Genomic DNA, 19697 nt, shown 5'->3' with positions numbered 1-19697 from the left:
AGTACAGAGCGGCCTCGAGGGACACAGTGCTGCCCACCACCCCCCCATCTTTCTTTTAAAAGAAGAAAAAACAAAAAATGAAATAAGACAAGAGCAGCCCCTTTGCGTGCCAGCTGGGTGGGGCCCACTCTTTGCCCTGCTAGGGAGCTGTGACAGAAGCCAGTGTCCTGAGAAGGATGGCCCCTTTGTCCTTGGGGGTGGCCCTGGGCCCGTCCACACAATGCTTTTCTCTGACACCCAGGGTAGTGCTAGGAGGCCGGGGCCTGTCAACGGGGCAAGGGTCCTTGTGGGCAGAGGGTCTATGCCTGTTGGTCATCACCGCACTCTGTCTTCATAGATGACCCAAGAAAGCTCGGAGTGCAGCTGGCATGGGTTGGGCCAGAACACATTCTTTTGTTCCTGTCTCTGGCAGGTGGCGGGGTGTCCTGCTCCTGCCCAGAGTAACCTCTGGAAGGGCTCCCTTGTGCCCTAGAAGCTGCCACCCAGCTCTGTGTGGAGCAGACCCTGCGGCCTGAGCAGGTCTGCGCCCTTGCTGCTTTCCACGCAGCTGGGCTGGGATGGTGCTGGGTGCAGAGGGGCTGTGCGTTGAACCCCCTGCACCCAGCCAATAGGTGGTGGGCAGATGCCACTCTAGGCATGTGGCTCAGGACAGCCCTGTGCTGTACCTTGAGGCACAAAACCTGCACTGAGGGACCCAGGGCCTGGGGGACAGCGTTTCTGGGTATATGAGGACTTGTTAAACCTCCTGCTTGGGTTGTACTCTCAGAAATGTAGGCAGAGTAGAGAGCCGGCTCACACATGGGAGGCCTGGCTGTGCCCACCCTAAGCTTCAGGTCCCCTTTGGAAATTAAAAGAGACAGAAGTCCTAGTGGTGCTGTTTGAGATCCGGTAAATTCCTTCCTAAAACTTTGGGCTTGCTGACCCTCCCTCTGTGCATCTTCCTGCTTGGCTAGGCATGCTTCCTGGGGCCTTGAAGGGATGCTGTCTTAGATTCCTGGAGATTTGTGGAGGGGCAGCCACACTCGCACCCCGTGTGGCCAGGTTCCCTCACGCAGACCTGCCTGGAGAGGAGGGACTCCAAACTCTGCCAGGTGGGGCCCTGCCTGCAACCTGCTGTGGTCCCCAGCCTTGCTCATCCGTGGTTATGGATTTACCCGTCACCTGCGGGCGTTTTCTTTCAGATGGGAAATTCTGTGCCTCAGTTATGATCAGATAATGAGTCATTGATTTCAGTAAGAATCGCTTCCATGATTCATCACAATCCATTCTTCCCCTGCGCACCCATTTTGCCAATGGGAACCGATCTGTGCGCTCATTGACCGATGTGGGGATAAAGCAAGCATTGTGTCAATTTATAGTAACTGAATCTGCATAATCACTACATAATGAACAATCTGCACCATTCTCGCCTGGGTGTGGGCTGCGCACGGGCCGGGCACAGGCACGCCGTGCGGGGTGCAGTGCTGTGTGGCTGAAAGGGAATCTTGTCCGGCTGCTCTCCAGAAAGCTCGCCTACCGCGGTGCCAATGGCTCCTTTCAGGCTCCAGCCAGGGGCCTGGGCGCTGCTCCCGGGTGGAAAGGCCCGGGCTAGGGACTCACCTCTGACCGCGTGTGGCTGCCTTCGGGTCCTCAGAGATGGGGAGGAGACAGGCTCTGGGAGTGGTCACCCAGTAGCAGGGCAGGAAGGGGCAGCTCACAAGGGGGAAAAGCAAGGGCTGAGTGTTCACCCGGAATCAGCACATGTAGTGGAGGCCCCGACTCACTGGTGTGCAGCCCAAGAAACTGAGGCCCAGAGAGTTGCTAGGGAATTGAATCCAGCACCCACTTGGGGGCGGGGGGTGGTGTGGGACATGTTCCTGGCCGCAGCCCAGGCATACACTGCCCTGTCTCTGGTCCTGGCCTGTCCTCAGGGGGCTGAGCAGGTCCTGGGATGTTGTGTGGAGCTCTGTAGGGCAGGACTGCAGCTTCCCAACGGGATCTGGGAGACCTGTGGGGCCCCTGGAGATCGGCCAGCCTGAGGCTGTGCCCTGACGTCTGCGTCTTGTGTCCCCTCAAGGTGTACGTGAATGGAGAGTGGGTGACCAGCATCAGCGAGGGGGGCAGCTTCGGGGAGCTGGCGCTCATCTACGGCACGCCCAGGGCTGCCACTGTGAAGGCCAAGACCGACCTCAAGCTCTGGGGCATCGACCGTGACAGCTACCGACGCATCCTGATGGTGAGCAGCACCCTGGTAGAGGAGGCTCCATCAGGCAGGGGTAGTGGTGGGGGGTGTGCAGGGGCTGTGCCTGATGCCCATTCTTGGGCACACATCCCACAGGGGAGAGGAGACATCTCCCAGCCAGGTCCTTGACAGATAAACCCTGTGAGATGATCAAAAGAGGAGGGGTGGTTCTGGAAAGCTTCTTAGAAGGTAGGGAGGTGGTTGGGGAAGTATGTTTTGCTTCCTTCCTTTTTCTTTTACTGGATGTCCAGAACCTGTTTTTAATGGCTGGAGCTCCAGCTGCCATCTTGGGCTACGAGGTGACTTTGAGAATGAAACCAATCTTCCTAGTAAGAGGAAGGACTTTCTGCTGAGCTGGTGGGACAGTTATGCTGGGCTGGACTCCTTGTTCCCAGACTTCCTTCACATGAGGATCACGAGGGTTGTTAAGCCACTAACATTTTAGATTTGCTCTTACATGCATTCAGATCTCTCAGGAGATACACTGTGTGTGTATGCACATGTGTGTGATTGGGCCGTGCAGGTGTGTGTAGGTGGCCCATGTAGGAAAAGACCCTTCCTGGGGGAGGAGATCACTCACCCTCTCCCCACTCATGCTGTCTGCCAGGGGCTGTTCTGGGGCCTGGTACAGGGTTGGCCTCCTGGGCGAGGGGATGCACTGAGGTGGGGTGACTCTCTAATAAGGAGGGCTGGAGAATTCTCTTCTAGGTGACACTGGTGCAGAGGCCTCAAGGCAGGAAGCTGGGGCAAAAAGGCTGTCGGGAGTGTTGGCCTCAGTACAGCGAGTGCAAAGGCCCTGGGGCCAGAGTTGCTGGAGTATTGCTGCGCTGTCCTGGTCCCAGTCCAGTGACTGGCTCTGTTTCATTGCAGGCAGTACCAGCAGAGTCAGGACAGCTATTTCATCAGCCCCAAGTTGCACAAGTTCCTTGCCAGGGCTCAGAGCAGATCGACAGGGCCCTACAGGGTTGGGGGGTGGACCTGGTAGGGTCCCTGCCTGCTGGACATCTGCCATCCTGTGCAAGAGGATGCACAGTTCCTGTGCCCTCTGGGTGCACCTGGCACGGTCTCTGCTTCCTCTGTGCTGTGTCATCCTGGCTGTGGAACTTGGTGGCTGGAACCTTATATTCAGGGAAGTTCTCAAACCACGCTGGGAGCCGGCACTTCCTCTGTGCTAATTCCAGATCCTTGTGCGCTAAGAATAGTTCTGGCCGGCTTGGAAGTCCACAGGGCTCATGTGACTCGGGAAAGAAAATGACAGTGCTGGCGGATTCCGGTGGCGGGAGCGCCTTGCGGGTGCGTTTGCATCCGTCCTCATCTGAGCGGATTTGGATGTGGCCATACTGCGTTGAGTGTCCCCGCCCTGGGTCCACTTAGTACTAAGCTGGATGCGCCGTGGGTGACACAGGAGATGAGGGGGACGATAGACAGTCCAAGAATGTCAGCTCAGACACATCCCACATTCAGGCTGTTGGAATCCCAGGTTTGATCTGGAAGCTTCTTAAATGCCTGTCACTTCCCTGCCCAGGCTCCATGTTTTATTGAGGGAAGAGTAGAGCCCAGGGCTGGATAGTGCTGGGCTTGACCCCACCTGTACTGCAGGTTCCCATGCAGATGCCAGCGGGGCCCCAGCGTGCTTCAGAATTTATCTTTCCTTCCCCTCCTCCCTCTCTTCATCCCTCCATCTTCACTTTCCTCCATTCCTTTCTCTGCTTCTCAGTCCTAGGGCTCAAACCCAGGGCCTTGGCTCTGAGCTATTTTTTAATGATTATTGATTATTTTTAATATCATTAGACATTAAATATTATTTAATAATAATTGCTATTGATTTTTTAATGATGACTTTTTAAATGATTATCCCAGCCTGTTGGTTTTTTTGGTGCTGGGAATCGAACTCAGGACCTTGCGCTTGCCAGGCAGGTGCTTGTGCTGCTGAGCTATATTCCCAGCCCATCTCAGCCTTTTGTCAATGATTATTTTGAGACAAGGCCTCACTAAGTTGCTAAGTTGTGTAGGCTGGGCTCTAACTTGTGATCCTCCTATCTCAGCCTCTCAGAGTGCCAGGGTTACAGGCCATACCCAATTTCTTTTTCTTTCTTAAGCTTTGGACCCTCAGTTCACCTGAACCTTACCTGGGCCCACGTGTGGAGCTAGGGAATGCAGACTAAGGTAGAGGATGCACTGAGGTCTTCAGGACCCCCTGCCCAGGGCAGTCTGAGACCTGGGATTCCATGCTGCCCTGTCACCACTGCTCATGTGGATGTTTCTACAAGGATGGGATCCTATAGTACTGACTGTTGGCAGGAGGCCCTGCTCCTGAGCCTGGTAGGCAGCAGAGTGGGTGCCATTGGTGCTTCTGGGACCTCCTGGCTTTGGAAATTTCAAACTGTCATTTTCTTAGTGCCCACCTGGTTGTTCAGGGTGCTCTTGCTTGGGGTGGACCCCAAGAGGTGGGCCACATCAGGTCCCCTCAGAGGCTGGCGTGCCCTGGAAGCCCCAGGAGGAGGGAGAGGGTTGGTGCTGGAATTTGTGGGCCTCCTGTGAAGATGCATGAGAAATCTGGAAATATCAGAACCATGCGGGCTTGCAGACCCACCTTCTCTGTTTTCCCTTTCTCCCAAACAGGGCAGCACGCTGAGAAAACGCAAGATGTACGAGGAGTTCCTCAGCAAGGTCTCCATCCTTGGTCAGTGGCTCTGCATGTCCCTAGGGCCTCTCGGCCTCCTCTGAGCATCTGCGGCCAGCCCAGACACCTTCCCTTTTCCCCGTGTGGCTGGCAAGTGGCATGTGTCTGGTGTTATGCCCGTGTATGCATGTGCATGCATGCGTGTGCACACGTGTGCGCGTGTACACACACCCTGCCCTCCCAATGTCACCCGATGGCAGTGTTCCTGGGTTATCAAAGGCTGCAGGGTTAACAGGTGCACCCCGGCTCTGAGCGTGCTCAGTAGTCTTGAGGGAACCTACTGCTGAACCATTTTGTCTTTTTTTGGGGGTACCAGAAATCAAACTTATAACCTCACGCTTGCCAGGCAGGCATTGTACCACTGAGTTATATCCCCAGCCCTGCTGAACCATTTGGAACATGACACGGCTGGAGGGAGAGACGAAGTCCTCTGGGCTGTGTGCCTGGCCTGAGCACTGCACGCTTACATGTATATGTGTGTATGTGTGTGTGTGTATGCGGTGTGACGGTGCCTGTCCACTTTTTGGGGAAGACTTACCCGGAGCCTGCATCCTCTTTGAATCCTTTCATAACAACCATAACATAAAACAGACCACTTGGTCCCTTTAAGGAGAGTGGTCCAGGAAGTACACACACTTGGCTTTGTGCGACATCCCACATCTGGCTCAGGCGCTGTCATCACCCTGAGCAGAAGCCATCTTCCCTCCCTCCTAAGTTGGCTACTGAATGAAGGACGTTTTATTCTTATGCCAAACCCTAAGCCTGGAACCTTTGCCCACCTTTACCTTCCAGTCTGCTTGCCCCAGATGCTGGATAGGTGTGGGGCCACCCATGCCCAGCAGGTTGGGGAGAGTTGTCACCCTGCTGCTTCTTTCTTTAGTGTGGCCTCCAGACAAATAAAGGGGGGCCTTCTGCTCACCCTGGGGAGGCTGCTGACCACCTAGAAGCTCAGCTTGGGACCCGTGGCCTGGTTGGCACTGGTTTTCTCCTCCAACCACCTTGGGCCTTCATTAAAGTCACAGCCCTACCTGGCTTCTGTTTGCCGTTTTGTTTCCCTATGATTAATGCAAAGCCACCCAATGCAGCTGGCTTTTCCACAGCCTTCCTGGGCAAATAGCAACAAAACTCTTCATTCTTTTCCCTCTCTGTCACCACAAGCCTCACGAAGTCCTCCAATAAGTTCTTGGAACAGTGTGATGGGCTCGGGACGCCCATGAGCAGTTGGGGGGCGTGGGCCTTTCCCGCTCACCTGGGGATGGTAAGTGCACATTCTGTGCCCTGCAGTTCTGCTTCCTCCTCGGCTCCACACAGCTGGCGCAGGAGGTGTGAGCCGAGTTTCATGTAGGGCTCACACTGTGGGTCTCTGCGGCCCAGTCTCACACTGGGGCCACTGATATCCATGTGCTGCCCTTCTGGACGCTTGGTACAGGTTTTCCTACACAAGTTCCGTCATCAGTATTGGAACCCAAGCCTGCTGGGGTGGGTCCAGTAAAGGCAGAACTCAGGGCAGCCCAGGTCACGGCGTTCTCCTGCTGGAATTCACTGCGAGCATCCTATATTCTGAGGTACACGATCCGAAAACTGAAAGTTAAAAAAAAAAATGCTTTCTGTTTCACAAATTGCCTCAAGAGCCTGAGATATTGCAAAAACTGGAGGCAAAAAGTTGCCATCTCCCTTATACCTTCTACCAGTTTCCACCCAAGATTTATGTTGTTGAGAGATAAAAGCTCCTTCGGATCTTGGTTCTTCAGACTTTTGAATGTTGCAGGTTTCAAATGTCATGGGAAAACTCAGCCAACCACATATGTGGAGGTGAATGTCCAAACTACAGACCGACTGGGGCTGGGGATTTAGCTCAGTGGCGCAGCGCCTGCCTGGCAAATGCAAGGTTTTGAGTTCGATTCCCAGTACCGGAGAAAAACCAAAAAAAAAAACCCAAACAAACTACAGACCGACTTCTAAAAATCAGACACATCTCACCCTGGTCCTCATGAATAAACAGATACTCCAGGCACTCCACGTGCACAGGCCAGCCCACTTCTGCACCCCTTCCTTCTGAACACAAATACAATTTTGTTCCAGAATGGCTACGTTCTGTTGGCATGCTGGCTCATGTGTGTATGTGCAACACTCCAGTCTCCAAATAACCAAGCAACTGCTGCTTTTTTTTTGCAGTACTATTGATGGAACCCAGGGCCTTACACATGATAGGCAAGCACTCGAAGCGCAGAGCTACACCCCCAGCTTTTTAACACTTTTTTTTGTCTTTTGAGACAGGGTCTTGCTATGCAGTTCAGGCTGGCCTTGTGCTCACTCTGTAGCCCAGGCTCGCAACGATCCTCCTACCTCAGCCTCCTGAATGCTGGGATTACAGGCATGCACCACTATGCCCAGCAACATTCTGAGTTACGGTCTTGCTAAGTTACCTAGTCTGGCCTCAAACTTGCCGTCCTGTCTTTATCTCCCAAGCAGTTGGAATGACAGGCCTATGACACCAGACTGGTACCTTGAACAGCTTCTGGCCAGCACAGACCTTTTTAAGAAAGCTGCTCATACAACCAGCATTGAAGCAGCTTCATTGCATATACGGTGCAGTAGAACTGCTATGACCCTGCGGTTAGTGGGAGGCGTCCTTTGGGATATGTGGCATTGGCAGGAGGTTGTAGGGAGAGAAATCCCCTGCGAGCCTAGATCTAAAATAAATGCTTTTTAAAAATTTTTAGCAGCTAACCTACTTAGGTAGCATCTAGATATATGCCAGAAGGAGTTACTTTGCAAAAACGAAAAAGGTTGATCAGGTGATCACCATTCACTCGTTATTATTTTTTTCTTCCTCCATGAGGGTAATGACAGGGGAGGGAAGGTGTGAGAAGGGTGGAGAGATTGTTTGCAGGCATTTGAAGACAAACTTGACGTCAGAATTGAGCATTTTGGCCTAAAATTGTAGAAGGAATTACCCCGCTTCCTGCTGTTATCATGGCAGTGCCTTGGTCTCCATCAGCACGCATTGGACAGAGTCGCTTTCGAGCAGGTATTTGCTTCAACCACTGTGAGTTATTCTAAACCACACAGTAACTGAAGAGCAGCTGTGGCCCCATTGTCTACAAAATTATAGGCAGTTCTGTTCTAGAGGTAAATAAAAGTAGTTTCGTGCTAGGTTAGCTTCGACTTGGTATTCAGTGCCTCTTGTTTACATGGTGATCAGCAACAGGATGATCTTTTTCACTGAGTCTCCTGCTTATCCTGGCTCCATCCAACCATGAGGCATCCAGACAGGCACCAAAGTGATGGGGCTGGCTCTCCGAGGCTTCTCTGCTTTCTGCTTTACGCCTTGGTCGCCTGATGTACCTCTGGGCCGGGCAGCTGACTGTATTTTCCTGTAGTGTTGAGCCCAGTGGATTCTTTCCTCCCCACAGAGTCCCTGGAGAAGTGGGAGCGGCTGACTGTGGCTGATGCCCTGGAGCCCGTGCAGTTTGAAGACGGAGAGAAAATCGTGGTTCAGGGGGAGCCCGGGGACGACTTCTACATCATCACAGAGGTGAGTCCTGCACAGGTCCACAGCGCCCGGGTTGCAGTGCCTGGCATGAATGTGCTCCTGGAGGGGTGGTTCTCTCTGCACTTCTTTTGCAGCACCACAATCTCACCTACTCTGACCCCACATGAATGTCGATGCAGGACATAGGGAATGGTGCCCTCTCGCACCTACCATTGCCACATTCACTCTTTCTTGGATTGAAAAGGTCTGTTCTTGACGATGGTAGACACACAGGCCTGTATATGTGCCTCCCCCGCACACACACAGTATAATGAGATGGGCTGGAGCCAAGTGGGCAGAGTGTTCCAGGCCCCAGAGCTGGCTGGAGTATGTGCTGTGAGCCCAGTTTCCCTGTGTTCCCTGGGGTGAGGAGTGTCTTCATGCGTTTAGAGTGCATCTCATGTTGCCACATTGTTTCCCACAATTGCACATGAATGGAGAGTGACCTCAGGAGGAAAGGCTTAGTTAAAGAAGGTGGCAGTGGGCTGGGGATTTAGCTCAGCGGCAAAAGCGCCTGCCTGGCAAGTGCAAGGTCGTGAGTTCGGTTCCTGGTACCGGAGAAAAACCAAAAAGAAAAAAAAAAATAAAGAAGGTGGCAGAGGACTTCTCCACCTGAACTTCAGGGGTCATTCTCGCTGTTGTCCAAGTCCTTGGGACACATGGGGCTGCCTCCTGTAATGGCCACCTTGAGCCTCTCTGGGATGGGAGCCAGGTGCTTCGGGGACAGGGAAGGAACCTGGGAACTGAGCTGCAGGAGTCATCCTCCCACCGTCCTCGGTTGCTTAGGGTGGGAGACCCATTTGACTATAACATTTCTTTAAAAAGAAAAGAGGAGGAAAGAATGAAACCACAGGCAGAGGAAATTATGGCTCTGGTGGCCTTGAGGGCAGCCTCTGGTTGCAGAGGTGACGGGGAGTGAGTCCAGGTCTCTCTGCACCCAGCTGGGATCGCAGCGGCTTATGCAGGTGGCAGCCAGGCTGTAATGGCCCCAAGGGGCAAGAGAGGTGACTGCATGTGGGACTTCTCCATGGCTTGTTTCAGAGGGTCCAGGTGGCCATCTCAGGGCCCTTGTCTCATTCTTCCAGTGTGGAGGGGACCCAGCGGGTAAGCATGGCCATGTTAGCAATGACGCTGTAGAAAGTTGCTTGCTCTCCCTGGTCGCCATGGGGCACAGCAGCCCAGGTGATTATTCACTGAAAAGCATGTGGAGGCTCCACTGACCCCTGCGTGAGCTCGGGTGTTGGGTTCTTTGCCCCCTGGCCTCTGGCCCTGAGGTGCCTCCTACCCCCCAAAGCTGCCAAAGTCTTCTGTGTTCTGGTTCTCTCACACAACAGTGAACATAGCCTGGGTGGGGCACTAATCTGGATGTCTAGAGTGCTAATGTCTTCCAGTCCAGAAATAAGGATTGAGTGAGTCTCCCCAAACCCCAAAACATTCAAGATGGCCACAGTTCCTGGCTGTGTTTCCCATGGGAAAACAGAATCAGGTCCCCTGCCTTGAACCTGGGATGGGTTGATGGAATGTGATGGGAAGGGCGTCCATCACCCAGGCTAGGTCTCGAGAAGCGTGCTCCTCCCTCCACAGCCTTGTAGAACCTGGTTCTCGGGACCCAGCAGCCTCACCCTGGGATGCCCCTCAACATGGCTCCATCCTCTGCAGCCCATGACCAGTGTCCTTGACCAACCCAGAGTGCTCACCTCAGATGTCCAGCCCTAGCTACCACCTGAAGCAGCTGTGTCTGTGGGGTCAGGATGGACTGTGGCTCTGGGGTACTGACTGTGGTGGGGGCCCTGTCTCTTCTCAGTTTTAATCACTGTGCTCGCCTGAATGACCGAGGCAGCCCTGCGGGCCGCCCTTCATGGGGAGCGTAGGGGTGGGTGGAACTGCAAACATTTCGGGCAGCTTTACATCTGTTGGGAGGAAGCTGGTGCCCACTGGCCAAATCTGGCCCAGAGGCAAATGTGTATCAGCTTGCACAGCACTTTTTTCTTTTTAACTGTTTGAATCAGTTGTCGATACTTTAACATCAGGAAATTTCACATAAAAATCTACTGTAGGTCTCCTATATTTCTTTAGATTCTGGTATTTTGCCACTCTGGCCTTATCCCTCAGTGGCTACAATCAGCTGGACTGAGTGGCAAGTGCCTCTGGAAGGTGCCACCAGCATGCCATGGTCCCTGCCCAGCTGTCTTGCCTGGCCAGCAGCCTCTTTGGCCCCCTGTGGGCATTCATTCATTCATAGTACTGAGGATTGAACCCAGGGCTTTGTGCATAGTAGGGCAGGAGCTCTCCACTGAACCACACCCTGTGCAGACTTTTAGATAATTTTATTTTGAGATAGCACCTCTCTAAGTTGCCCAGACTAGCCTTTAATGTACAATCCTCCTGCCTCAGCCTCACATGTAGCTGGGATTACATGTGTAATTACGAGAACGAGAATGAATCGCTCTGGTACTGCAATAATTGCCCATCATTTCTATTGACCACTACTGCTCCAGCCCGGTGCAAGGCCCAGCACAAGGGAAGCTATTGGTGTGGGCTGGCACTGGCCCTATAAAGGACTTGATGTACTGGCTGCACAGAGAAGTGTCCAAACATGGCGAGGAGGACCGTCCCCGCTTCTGGGGGCAGCTTATAGTCATCAGGAACAGGCCCCTGGATGGGGGGTACGAGCAAGGAGTGGTTTGGGGCTGGTTCAGTGAGCAGCTTGTCATCCATGCCTCTAGATCAAGAACTGGCCCGTGGGAGGCATTGTTTTCACAGCTTTGTAAGAAGCATCTAAAGTGGTTTCCTGGGCAACAAGAGTGTCTTTCCTCCGTGATCAACCAAGTGGGCTAAGTCACAGTGGGACCCAGGTTCCCAGGCACCAGGAATACTAGGGACTGAGATGAGACTTAAGAGATGGTCACAGTTTCTTGCTGCTTTTGGCAACAGAGCTGTCCAAGGCCACACCCACCCTGTTCCCTCATGAGGACATTCTCCTGGCCTTCACGGCTCCCTTTTCTGCCTTCCCCAAGCAACATGGAGAAGCCTCTTTGGCCCATGCTGATGGGCAGCAGTGTCCCCTCTGTGTGGTGGGTGCTCCTTGTGTTGACCTGCTTACGACATCTCCTGGCTTGGAATTGCTGAAGCAAGCTCTTTCGGGTTATGGACATCCTTCTGAGCAATCCCTCATCCCTGGTCAGAGCTCCTTGCGCACCCGCTCTGCCACCTGTCCTCTGCCATGGCCTCACCTGTCCCGTTGGTTGCCTGCTGGGTGGACATGAGGGGAGAGCAGGGTTTTCCCATGGCGGCCTGTGCGCGCCTTGCTCCCATTCTGCTGGAAGGCCTGTTCCTTTCTCTAGTGAATTTCTACCTCGTGTGGGCAGATTCAGAAGACAGCCACTTCCAGCCCCTGGAAGTCAAACTACACAAAGCCAGCATGTTGAAGGCCATGAGGAAGTCAGAACAGGAAGCAGGACCCCCAGTTATGTGACATGGAGGGTCTCTGCGGGGGAGACCCGCCAGGAGAGGGGGCTCCTGGTGTCACAGCTCTGTGCTCATAACAGCTGTCTGGGCTATGGAGCTCAGCCCCTCAGACACCTGATGCTTTTGGGAAACATGCTTAGCAGAACATTGCTGCCGTGGCCAAGTGGTGCTGGAGCTGCAACTGCCAAGGCATAGGCACTGCCTGCTGCGGGCTGCTTCTGAGCTTGCTGCCTTTTTGTGCCATGCCCCCCCTGCGGCCTGGGGCTGGGCTGCCCTCCTCTGCTGGGTGGTGGGAGAGCCATCCCTGGCTGGCAGATTGCAAGTTTGGCTGGCCTCCTGGGAGGGTGCATGGGCCTGGCAGGGAGACGCGGCTTGTGTACGCTGCATGCCAGGTCCTGGAGAGAGGCGCGGGCTGCCCGGCTGTTCCGTGACCTCATCGGGATTCACGTCCGCAGACGGTGCTCTCCAGGAAAGCTGAGCAGGATGGGGCTCAGGGCTTCCAGCTGCACATTCCTCATTTGGGCTGCACAAGCCCCCTGCTGGAGACCTCAGCACAGCCTGGAGGCAGCTGGACCCCGAGAGTGAATTCTCTGTAAAATCCCCAAATCCCGAGGCTGAGACTGACCAGCTCACTCCCTGAAAGCGGCCTGGGAGGCATTGCCATGGGAATGTAAGGTTGGATTTATCTCTTTGCTCAGCAAAATAATTTTATAAATATCCTCAGTATTGAAGCAGTGGCAAAACAACACATGTTACAGCCCAGCCCACCTGCTCATCTCCCTTCTGGGACCTCTGCTGTTCCTTCTTGCTTCAGTCTGGTCAGGGTCCTTCCTGCCTCAGCCTGGGCTGCCCTGAACTCAAGTCAGGCTCTTCTCTGTGCCTCCAGAGCATCGCCGTCATTGTCGCTGTCACTCATGGTCACTTCCTTGCTGCCCCTCCCCTGGTGCCACTACTGCTTTCCTTGGGAGCTGCTGCTAGAGGTCTTATGGCCACAGGAACCTCAGGGTACCAGCCACTAATCCTCCATCATCAGCTCCAGTGCCATCAGACCCCATGGGGGCAGCATCCTGGCTGAGCAAGGTGGTTACAAGGACAGGAGGGCAGGAGGGAGAGATGGGCTTGGGGCAGAGTGGGAAGGATGTTGTGCACATAGGGTGGCTGGGAGGCCCAGGGGCCTCAGGCGGGGACAGGAATGGGAAGAAGTGGGAGCTGTCTGGGGAGGGTGGCCACAGGGGGCATCTAGGGACCTGGGGTCAGTAGATAACTCACCAGACACAGTCTTATTCTGGGTGTTTTGGCACCCACTGGATGGCTACCCTCCCAAGGTGCTACTTTGCCAAGGAATTGACAGGGTCCAACATAGATAATGAACAGGAGAACGGGCCAGGGAAGTTGTAGGTCAGCAGAGAGATGGGCGGGGCCAAGGAAGCAGCAGAGCTCAGGGTGTGCTGACAGGTCACCAGACTAACAACTAGGAAGATGTATTTGGGCGGGGGGGTTGGGGCATTGAAGAGGTAGAACTTTTCCAGGGTGGAGAAGGTAGAGATAGAAAGGGCACTCTATGGACACCTGGAGGCTCCAGGTGTGGTAGAAGCAGGGTGCCTGGTGTCTGAAAGATGATGTGGTGGTGCACTCTGAAACCCCAACACTTTGAGAGGCTGAGGCAAGAGGATCCCAAGTTTAAATCCCACCTGAGGAATTTAGTAAGATCTTGTCTCAAAAAAAAAATAAAAAAGGCTAGGGATATAGCCCAGTATTGGGGATGGAACTTGGTAGAGCAAGGGAGGAGTTACATAAGTAAAATGCCACTGTGGTCAAAGACAGAGGAGGATGGGACCCTCCGGGGACAGGCCATAGCTCCATGACTGTGCTTTTGCCCAATAGTGTCCTTCTGGCTTTTTTGTTAATGCAAGAAGCGTTTTTAAAAGCATGGCACTGCCGCCCCCAAGACAAGCTTGAGAAGCCTTGTATTTCTCATCCCCCTTACCCTGCAGAGATCCCGGTGGCCCCACGGCCGAGCTCCCATTTCAGACCCTGGGTCCTGTTTCCCACCCATCCCCACTTCACCGTGCAGGCATCCGTGCTGAGACAGATGTGGAATGTGTCTGCTGGATTCCAAGGTCCTGGATTACCCGGCCGAGACTCCTGGCACCACAGGGAGGAGAGTTAAGCACCGTGCAGACTGTTGCCATGAACACGGATGTTTTGGCCAGGAAAACCCTAACAGATGCGCTGTTCTTGATAAGTCTGTCAGCTGGGGCCAAACTCAGCACCTAAGGCTGTGTGCCCCAGGGCCAGGGTTGGCCACAGGCAACCTGGTCATACAGCAATGGGCCACATCATTTGTGCCGGGGGGGGGGCACCTATGAGTAATCTGGGCCCCCGATCCTGAGCCTGCAGCGGCAGACATCCTGGTATGTTCTGAACCTGGCCTCCAGAGTCTCTGATTCATAGGTCGATGCTTGCCCGCAGCCATGGTGCTTTGTCTCCACTGCCCATCCCTAGAGAGGAGCATGGACCCCCTCTTGTTGGGCATGGCCTGGTCCCTGAGCAGATGGCAGGGAAGCACTGGACATAGAAGGGCATAGGGAGCAGGGTGGTTGTGAGCCTCTTGCTCTGCCTTTACCCTCTTGCTGACCCTGAGCACTGGCTGACCCGTCTCCCCAGGCACCCACAGAGCTTCCACAGCCACTGTGTATCCACCTGGTGGGTGGTGCTTGCCCCAGGTAGCCCCGAGGCAAAGGCGCCATCTACAGGAGAAGGGACCTGTCCACCCAGGGCCTGGACTCCCTCTCTGTCCGTCCCCAGGACGGGGGCTGATGGGGCCGTGTTGGCACCTGTCCCTTCCTTGGAGTCCTGGCGCCGGATTCCCTGCTAATGTCTTGTTTCCCACGGAAGCTGCTGGGCCGTGCCTGTGCCAGAGCCCCAACCTCACGGACAATCCATTAAATGTTGGCATGAGGCTGACCTCCATGCTCACTAGCCAAGTGTGTCTTCTCGTCATTTCGAGGACAGTTTGCAGCCAAGGTGTGTGACGTGCCTGCCTCTCATCTCAGGCAGTCAGGCCCAGGGGCGCTGAGCAGGGGCGCCTTTATGACCAGAGACCCAGGCTCCACAAATGAGCCAGTGAGAAGCCATTATGTTCACTAAGGGAGGTCTCAGAAGAACAGAAGACAGATTTGCATGGGAGAGGTTGGGATTAAAATTGCCTTCCCTGTGGCAGAAAGTGTTACATATGGTGATTGCTTTCTTAAAAGCTTCAGAAAATAGCTGGGCCTCACCAGGCACAGCTGTAATCGCACCTGTAATCGCAGCACTCCGGGAGGCTGAGGCAGGAAGATCGAAAGTTCAAGTCTAGTGTGAAAGCCCTGGGTTCCATCCCCAGTACAAAAAAGAGGGAAGGAAAGAAAGAAGGGAGACAGGAGGGGAGAAGAGGAGAGAAAACAAAAGGAAAAAGGAAAAGAGAGAAAGTAAAGATAAGGAAGTGGAAACAGAGCTGCCCAGAGGGTGTCCTGTAGGTCCCAGGTGTGTCTCGTGCCCTGTGTGTGTGCATGTGTGTGTATGTGGGTGTGTGCTTGTGTGTGTGTGTGTGTGTGTGTGTGTATCCTCGTTGGATTTACCTGTGGTTTAACTACAGAAACACACAGGTGTGAATGTGACAGTGTTAGGTTAAGTTTGACTTTTCCAGGTTTTGAGGAGTTTTGTTAGAGGAGAGAATGTGCTGTGAGTCCCGTGACCCAGCACACAGGGCTCTGATGTCCACCCATACCCCTGACTTCTCTCGTGGTCACTGCCCCATGATGCTGTCCTTGGGTCTCTCGGCCCTGTCATGGACCAAGCCAAGGCCTTTGGAGAGCCAGGCCTGTGCCTGTGCAGACAGCAAGGGGACCCCAGACGCCAGGTCCCTGTGTGTTGTCAGCCCTCCCAGCACCAGCTCCGTCGTGTTTGTGCCTTTCCTTTGCTCTTAGGGGGAGTGAAACCCATGTCCATGTATGGTGGCAACACAGAGTTTAACATACATTTCTTGGAAACAGCACATAATTTTCCTGTTTCTCGGCTTCATGTGGTAGACTCAGCCTGTGTGTCTGGCCGGCCACTCCCATGGTCCTGAGACCATGCTACCTGCCCGTGTGGTGGTCCTTTGGGAATGGCTGCAGGTCCCCATTCTTTCTCAGTGGCCTCGACTATCTCCAGGTGCTGCTGGGTTTGGTCTCTGTGTTGGCCTGGGGCTCAGCCCACCACACAACAAACCCTGCTTCTATCCCTGTCCCCTCCAGAAACCTCTTCCCCTCCCCACTCCCATCCCATCCTCTCTGCAGCTCCACTTACTGGCTGGAAGGCTCCCCTGTCCCTCTGGCTTCTGTTGTCCTCCTGATCACTTGGTCAGTGGCCAGGCCTCCATGGAAACCCCCTAATTTATTTCCTCTGCACTGTTGTGTCTGAACCCATAGCTTAATGGTCTTCCTCCCTGCTCTTCCTGACCCCAAGAGGACAGGTATGTGTCTGCCATGTTCCCAGCCCAACAGCCATGACTGATACATGGCCGCTGCTCAGCAGGTCTGACAGAGCAAGTAGAAGGGGGCAGGCTTTGAAAGCCAACACTTGGAAATGGGGTGAGACCAGCAGCCATCATGCCCATGGCGATGTCTCTTCCTGGAGTAATGGCCCCCAAAGCAGAGGCCTGGCTCCCTACCAGGTCTGGTCTGACCACTCAGTCAGAGCCCCTTGGAGCCCCCGCATCTAAAGTGATGGCCAGGTCAGCATGAGTTACAGAAGGAATCCCAGGAGAACTGTCGATTCATGGGTAGATTCTACCATGACCTTATCGGTTCCCTTCTTATGAAAGTCGTGTTTAGTTTTTAAAGTTGTAGAAAAATTTTTGAAATCAAAATAGTTCTAAGGAAATAGGGACATACCCATCATGGACAGCTTGGAGTGACAGTGTTTTATGCATATGGTGATGTCCTGTCCTAGATTAGTTCTGCTGGCTTCAGCTGCCATTGCCATCCAGTTCTGCCCCAAGGCATTCACACTGCCAACTACAGGAGGGGCAGAGTTCCCGAGATGGATAGTGATGTTCCTTATCATTTCGTTTGCTGAGTTCTCACTATGTAGATGCTTCATCCCTGCACATGTACCTTGCTTGGGAGGTTCTGTGACCATCTCAGGCTCACAGACTAGATGGGGTGCTGGAGGGTATAGGTGGGTGTGGGGGTCAATTTGGATGCTGAGTTGTTGCCTATATGGCTGCTGTCAGTTAATGCAAGGCTGAGGATTTGTACTGACTGGGGCAGCTCAAGTGTCCCGTAGTGACAAGGCAGATGGCACATCCCCCAGCCCCAGGAGCTCAAGGTGCAGCCCTACTGGAGAAGGCCAAAGGGAGGTAGGAGGGTTGGCTTCTGCCTCCTGGGGATCTGAGAGTGTCCCCACAGCCTCACAGCCCCCCATATCAGCTTCCTGCAGGGAGGGCCTGAGCCTGCTGGAATGTGCCCCTTGCCTTGCCATGTGGCCATGCAGGACATTTTGACAGTGACTCTGCAAGACACAAACTCTAAGGGCAGGAGGTCCCCTCCTTGGAGACTGGTGTGTATGGCTGGCAACATTCCAGCCCAGCATGGTCGTGCAGTAGGAGATCAGCACACCTCCATGGGACGATGACTGTCCAGAGCACGTCAGTGTGAGAGGCTGGCTGGTGGCCCCACAGAAGGCACAGGGTGCTGGAGGCTGGCAGCACCCAGTGCTCAGACTCTGCCAAGAACCAGCGTTCCTGCAGCTGACTGATGGGAGAGGAGGCTGGGCACCTGCTGGGCCATGCAGGAATGAGCACAGCACGGGGTGAGCAGTGTGTCCTGCAGAGGGGCGTTGGGAGGGACTGCGATGGATATAACTATCACTGAGCTTGGTGCATCAGGGGCAGGCTGGCCTTGCCTCAAGCCCGTGGCAGCTGGGGCTACATCAGGCCATGTGATCAGTGGCAGGACAGTGACCACATAGGAGAATGGTCAGCATAGCCGGCCTAGGGGTGTTTCGTCCAAGCCCACTTTTGCCTCTTCCTGTTCCCCAGAACCTCTGTCCTCAGCTTCCTCCCCAGCAGGCTGAGGGGTAAATCCAATCACTTTGGTCCCATCTCCTCTCTTAGCAACTGGTCAGGGTGAGTAAAAGGTCTGCTGTGGCGAGGACATATCTGGGAGCTTCTGGAAGACTTTCACATTGGAGAGAAGGAAGAAGTGGGCTTTCTTCCTGCTAATGGTGTAGGGATGGCATGTAATGACTCCTGGAACTCTGGCAGCCTCTGTGCTACCATGAGGCACCTGATTAAGGGCTTAGCACCCTGCTGAGGTTCCAGTGCAGGAGGGAGGACAGTCCCAGTCTGCTGTGTTGGCCCACTCTGAAGCCTTCCTGCCTATCTTCCCTTGCCCTTATTAACCTTTAGCAGTCTCAAGTTTGGTTTTCTGTGTCTGCATTTAAAAGCATCTGATCATTGTTCTCAGCTGTTGTTTTACCAAGCGATTCTATAAACCAGAAGCTTCTGGTTCCTGGGAAACAATCCCAACTGTAACTCAGAAAATTGTTAAAAATGGTGTGAAAGGTACAAACTTGCATATGGAACAGGAAAGATGAATGTGGAAGACAGCTGGGTCAGGGCCATGGGGCTTCAAGACCAGTCGTCCTTGTACCCAGGGCCTGATCTGTCCCTGGTCCAAATAATCTCTCCATGGTTTAAGGCATTCAGTTCTTGGAGCAGCGGGAAGCCCTAGCCCGGGCTGCCTACTGCAGTCCGGACCTGGGAGGAGCAGGCTGAGGTTGCCCCCATACAGCCAAGATCCCACCCTGTGCCCAGCACCTGGCCAACCAGGGCCAGAGCGGCTGGGGCAGGCAGAGCTGTGCTGGGGGCTGGGGTGAGGGCATGCTTCCTGCCTCCCTGCCTTCCTGGTGGGCGCTCCATGGGGTGGTCTGATGTTTACATGTCACCCTCCATCCATCAGCTGGATTCATAAACACACAGAGGCCCAGAGCCCAGTGGCCCCCAGCCGGAGGGGCCCAGGCAGGGAATCCAGCTTGCTGGGGCTGCCAGTGGGTGCCTGGGGATTCCAGGCACGGTGGGCACCATGGGCCCTGACCCGTCTCTTCCAGACCGTGGAGGGGTGGGAGTTACTCATTAAGCGACACAGCCAGCCAACTGGATGGGGTGAGCTGGGGTGAGCTGAACCCACCTTGAAATGAGATGCTGTTCACGCCAACTCACTCAGAGGGCCCCAGCAGCTGGGCCGTCCAGGTGGAGAGGTGGCCCTGGGGACCTGAGGGCCAGTGGCAGGAGCCTCTGTCTCCCCAGCTGTAAAGCGTGATGCAGGGCAGGTTAGAGTGTGTGAGAGGCTCAGGGAGGGATCCGAGCAACCCTCACTGGGCTGGCCATGCTGTTGGCCAGGCTTAGTGTTAAAAGCCGCTGTTCCCATGGGATAGCATGGAAAGCTTGTCTTTTCTTTTTCGGTGGTCCCGGGAGCTGAACGTGGGGCCTTTGCTTTGCGCTACATCCTCAGCCCTTTTAAAATTTTTTATTTTGAGACAGGATCTGCCTAAGTCACTCAGTTGCCCAGACTGGACTCAGACTTGCAGTCCTCCAGCCTCAGCTTCTCAGGGCACTGGTATTATAGGCATGAGTCATCATGCTGGCTAGAAATCCCTCTGAACCTTCCACAGAGCCTTACGGGCTGCAGATGAGGAAACTCTCCTGACACAAATGGCTTTCCAAAGTGACCAGCAGCCAGGTGGGTCTGGGGCCAGAGCTCAGG

General features: G+C 54.3%; 1 protein-coding gene across 2 annotated transcripts in view; it reads left to right on the top strand.

Moving 5' to 3' along the window:
- The window catches only part of Prkar1b (protein kinase, cAMP-dependent, regulatory, type I, beta), a 121986-nt gene that overhangs the window by 99748 nt on the left and 2541 nt on the right, over nucleotides 1–19697 (top strand). For both annotated transcript variants that reach the window (XM_005397779.1, XM_005397778.2), the window contains exons 7-9: nucleotides 2057–2215; nucleotides 4844–4904; nucleotides 8321–8442. In XM_005397779.1, coding sequence (XP_005397836.1) covers nucleotides 2057–2215; nucleotides 4844–4904; nucleotides 8321–8442 — 342 coding nt within the window. The remainder of the gene's footprint in view (nucleotides 1–2056; nucleotides 2216–4843; nucleotides 4905–8320; nucleotides 8443–19697) is intronic.

This window comes from Chinchilla lanigera, unplaced genomic scaffold, assembly GCF_000276665.1.
Source record: "Chinchilla lanigera isolate Chin_1 unplaced genomic scaffold, ChiLan1.0 scaffold00059, whole genome shotgun sequence".
NCBI classification, from domain to species: Eukaryota; Metazoa; Chordata; class Mammalia; order Rodentia; family Chinchillidae; genus Chinchilla; species Chinchilla lanigera.
The sequence above is the reverse complement of the archived record's forward strand: the minus strand, read 5'-3'. Positions and strand labels throughout refer to the sequence as shown.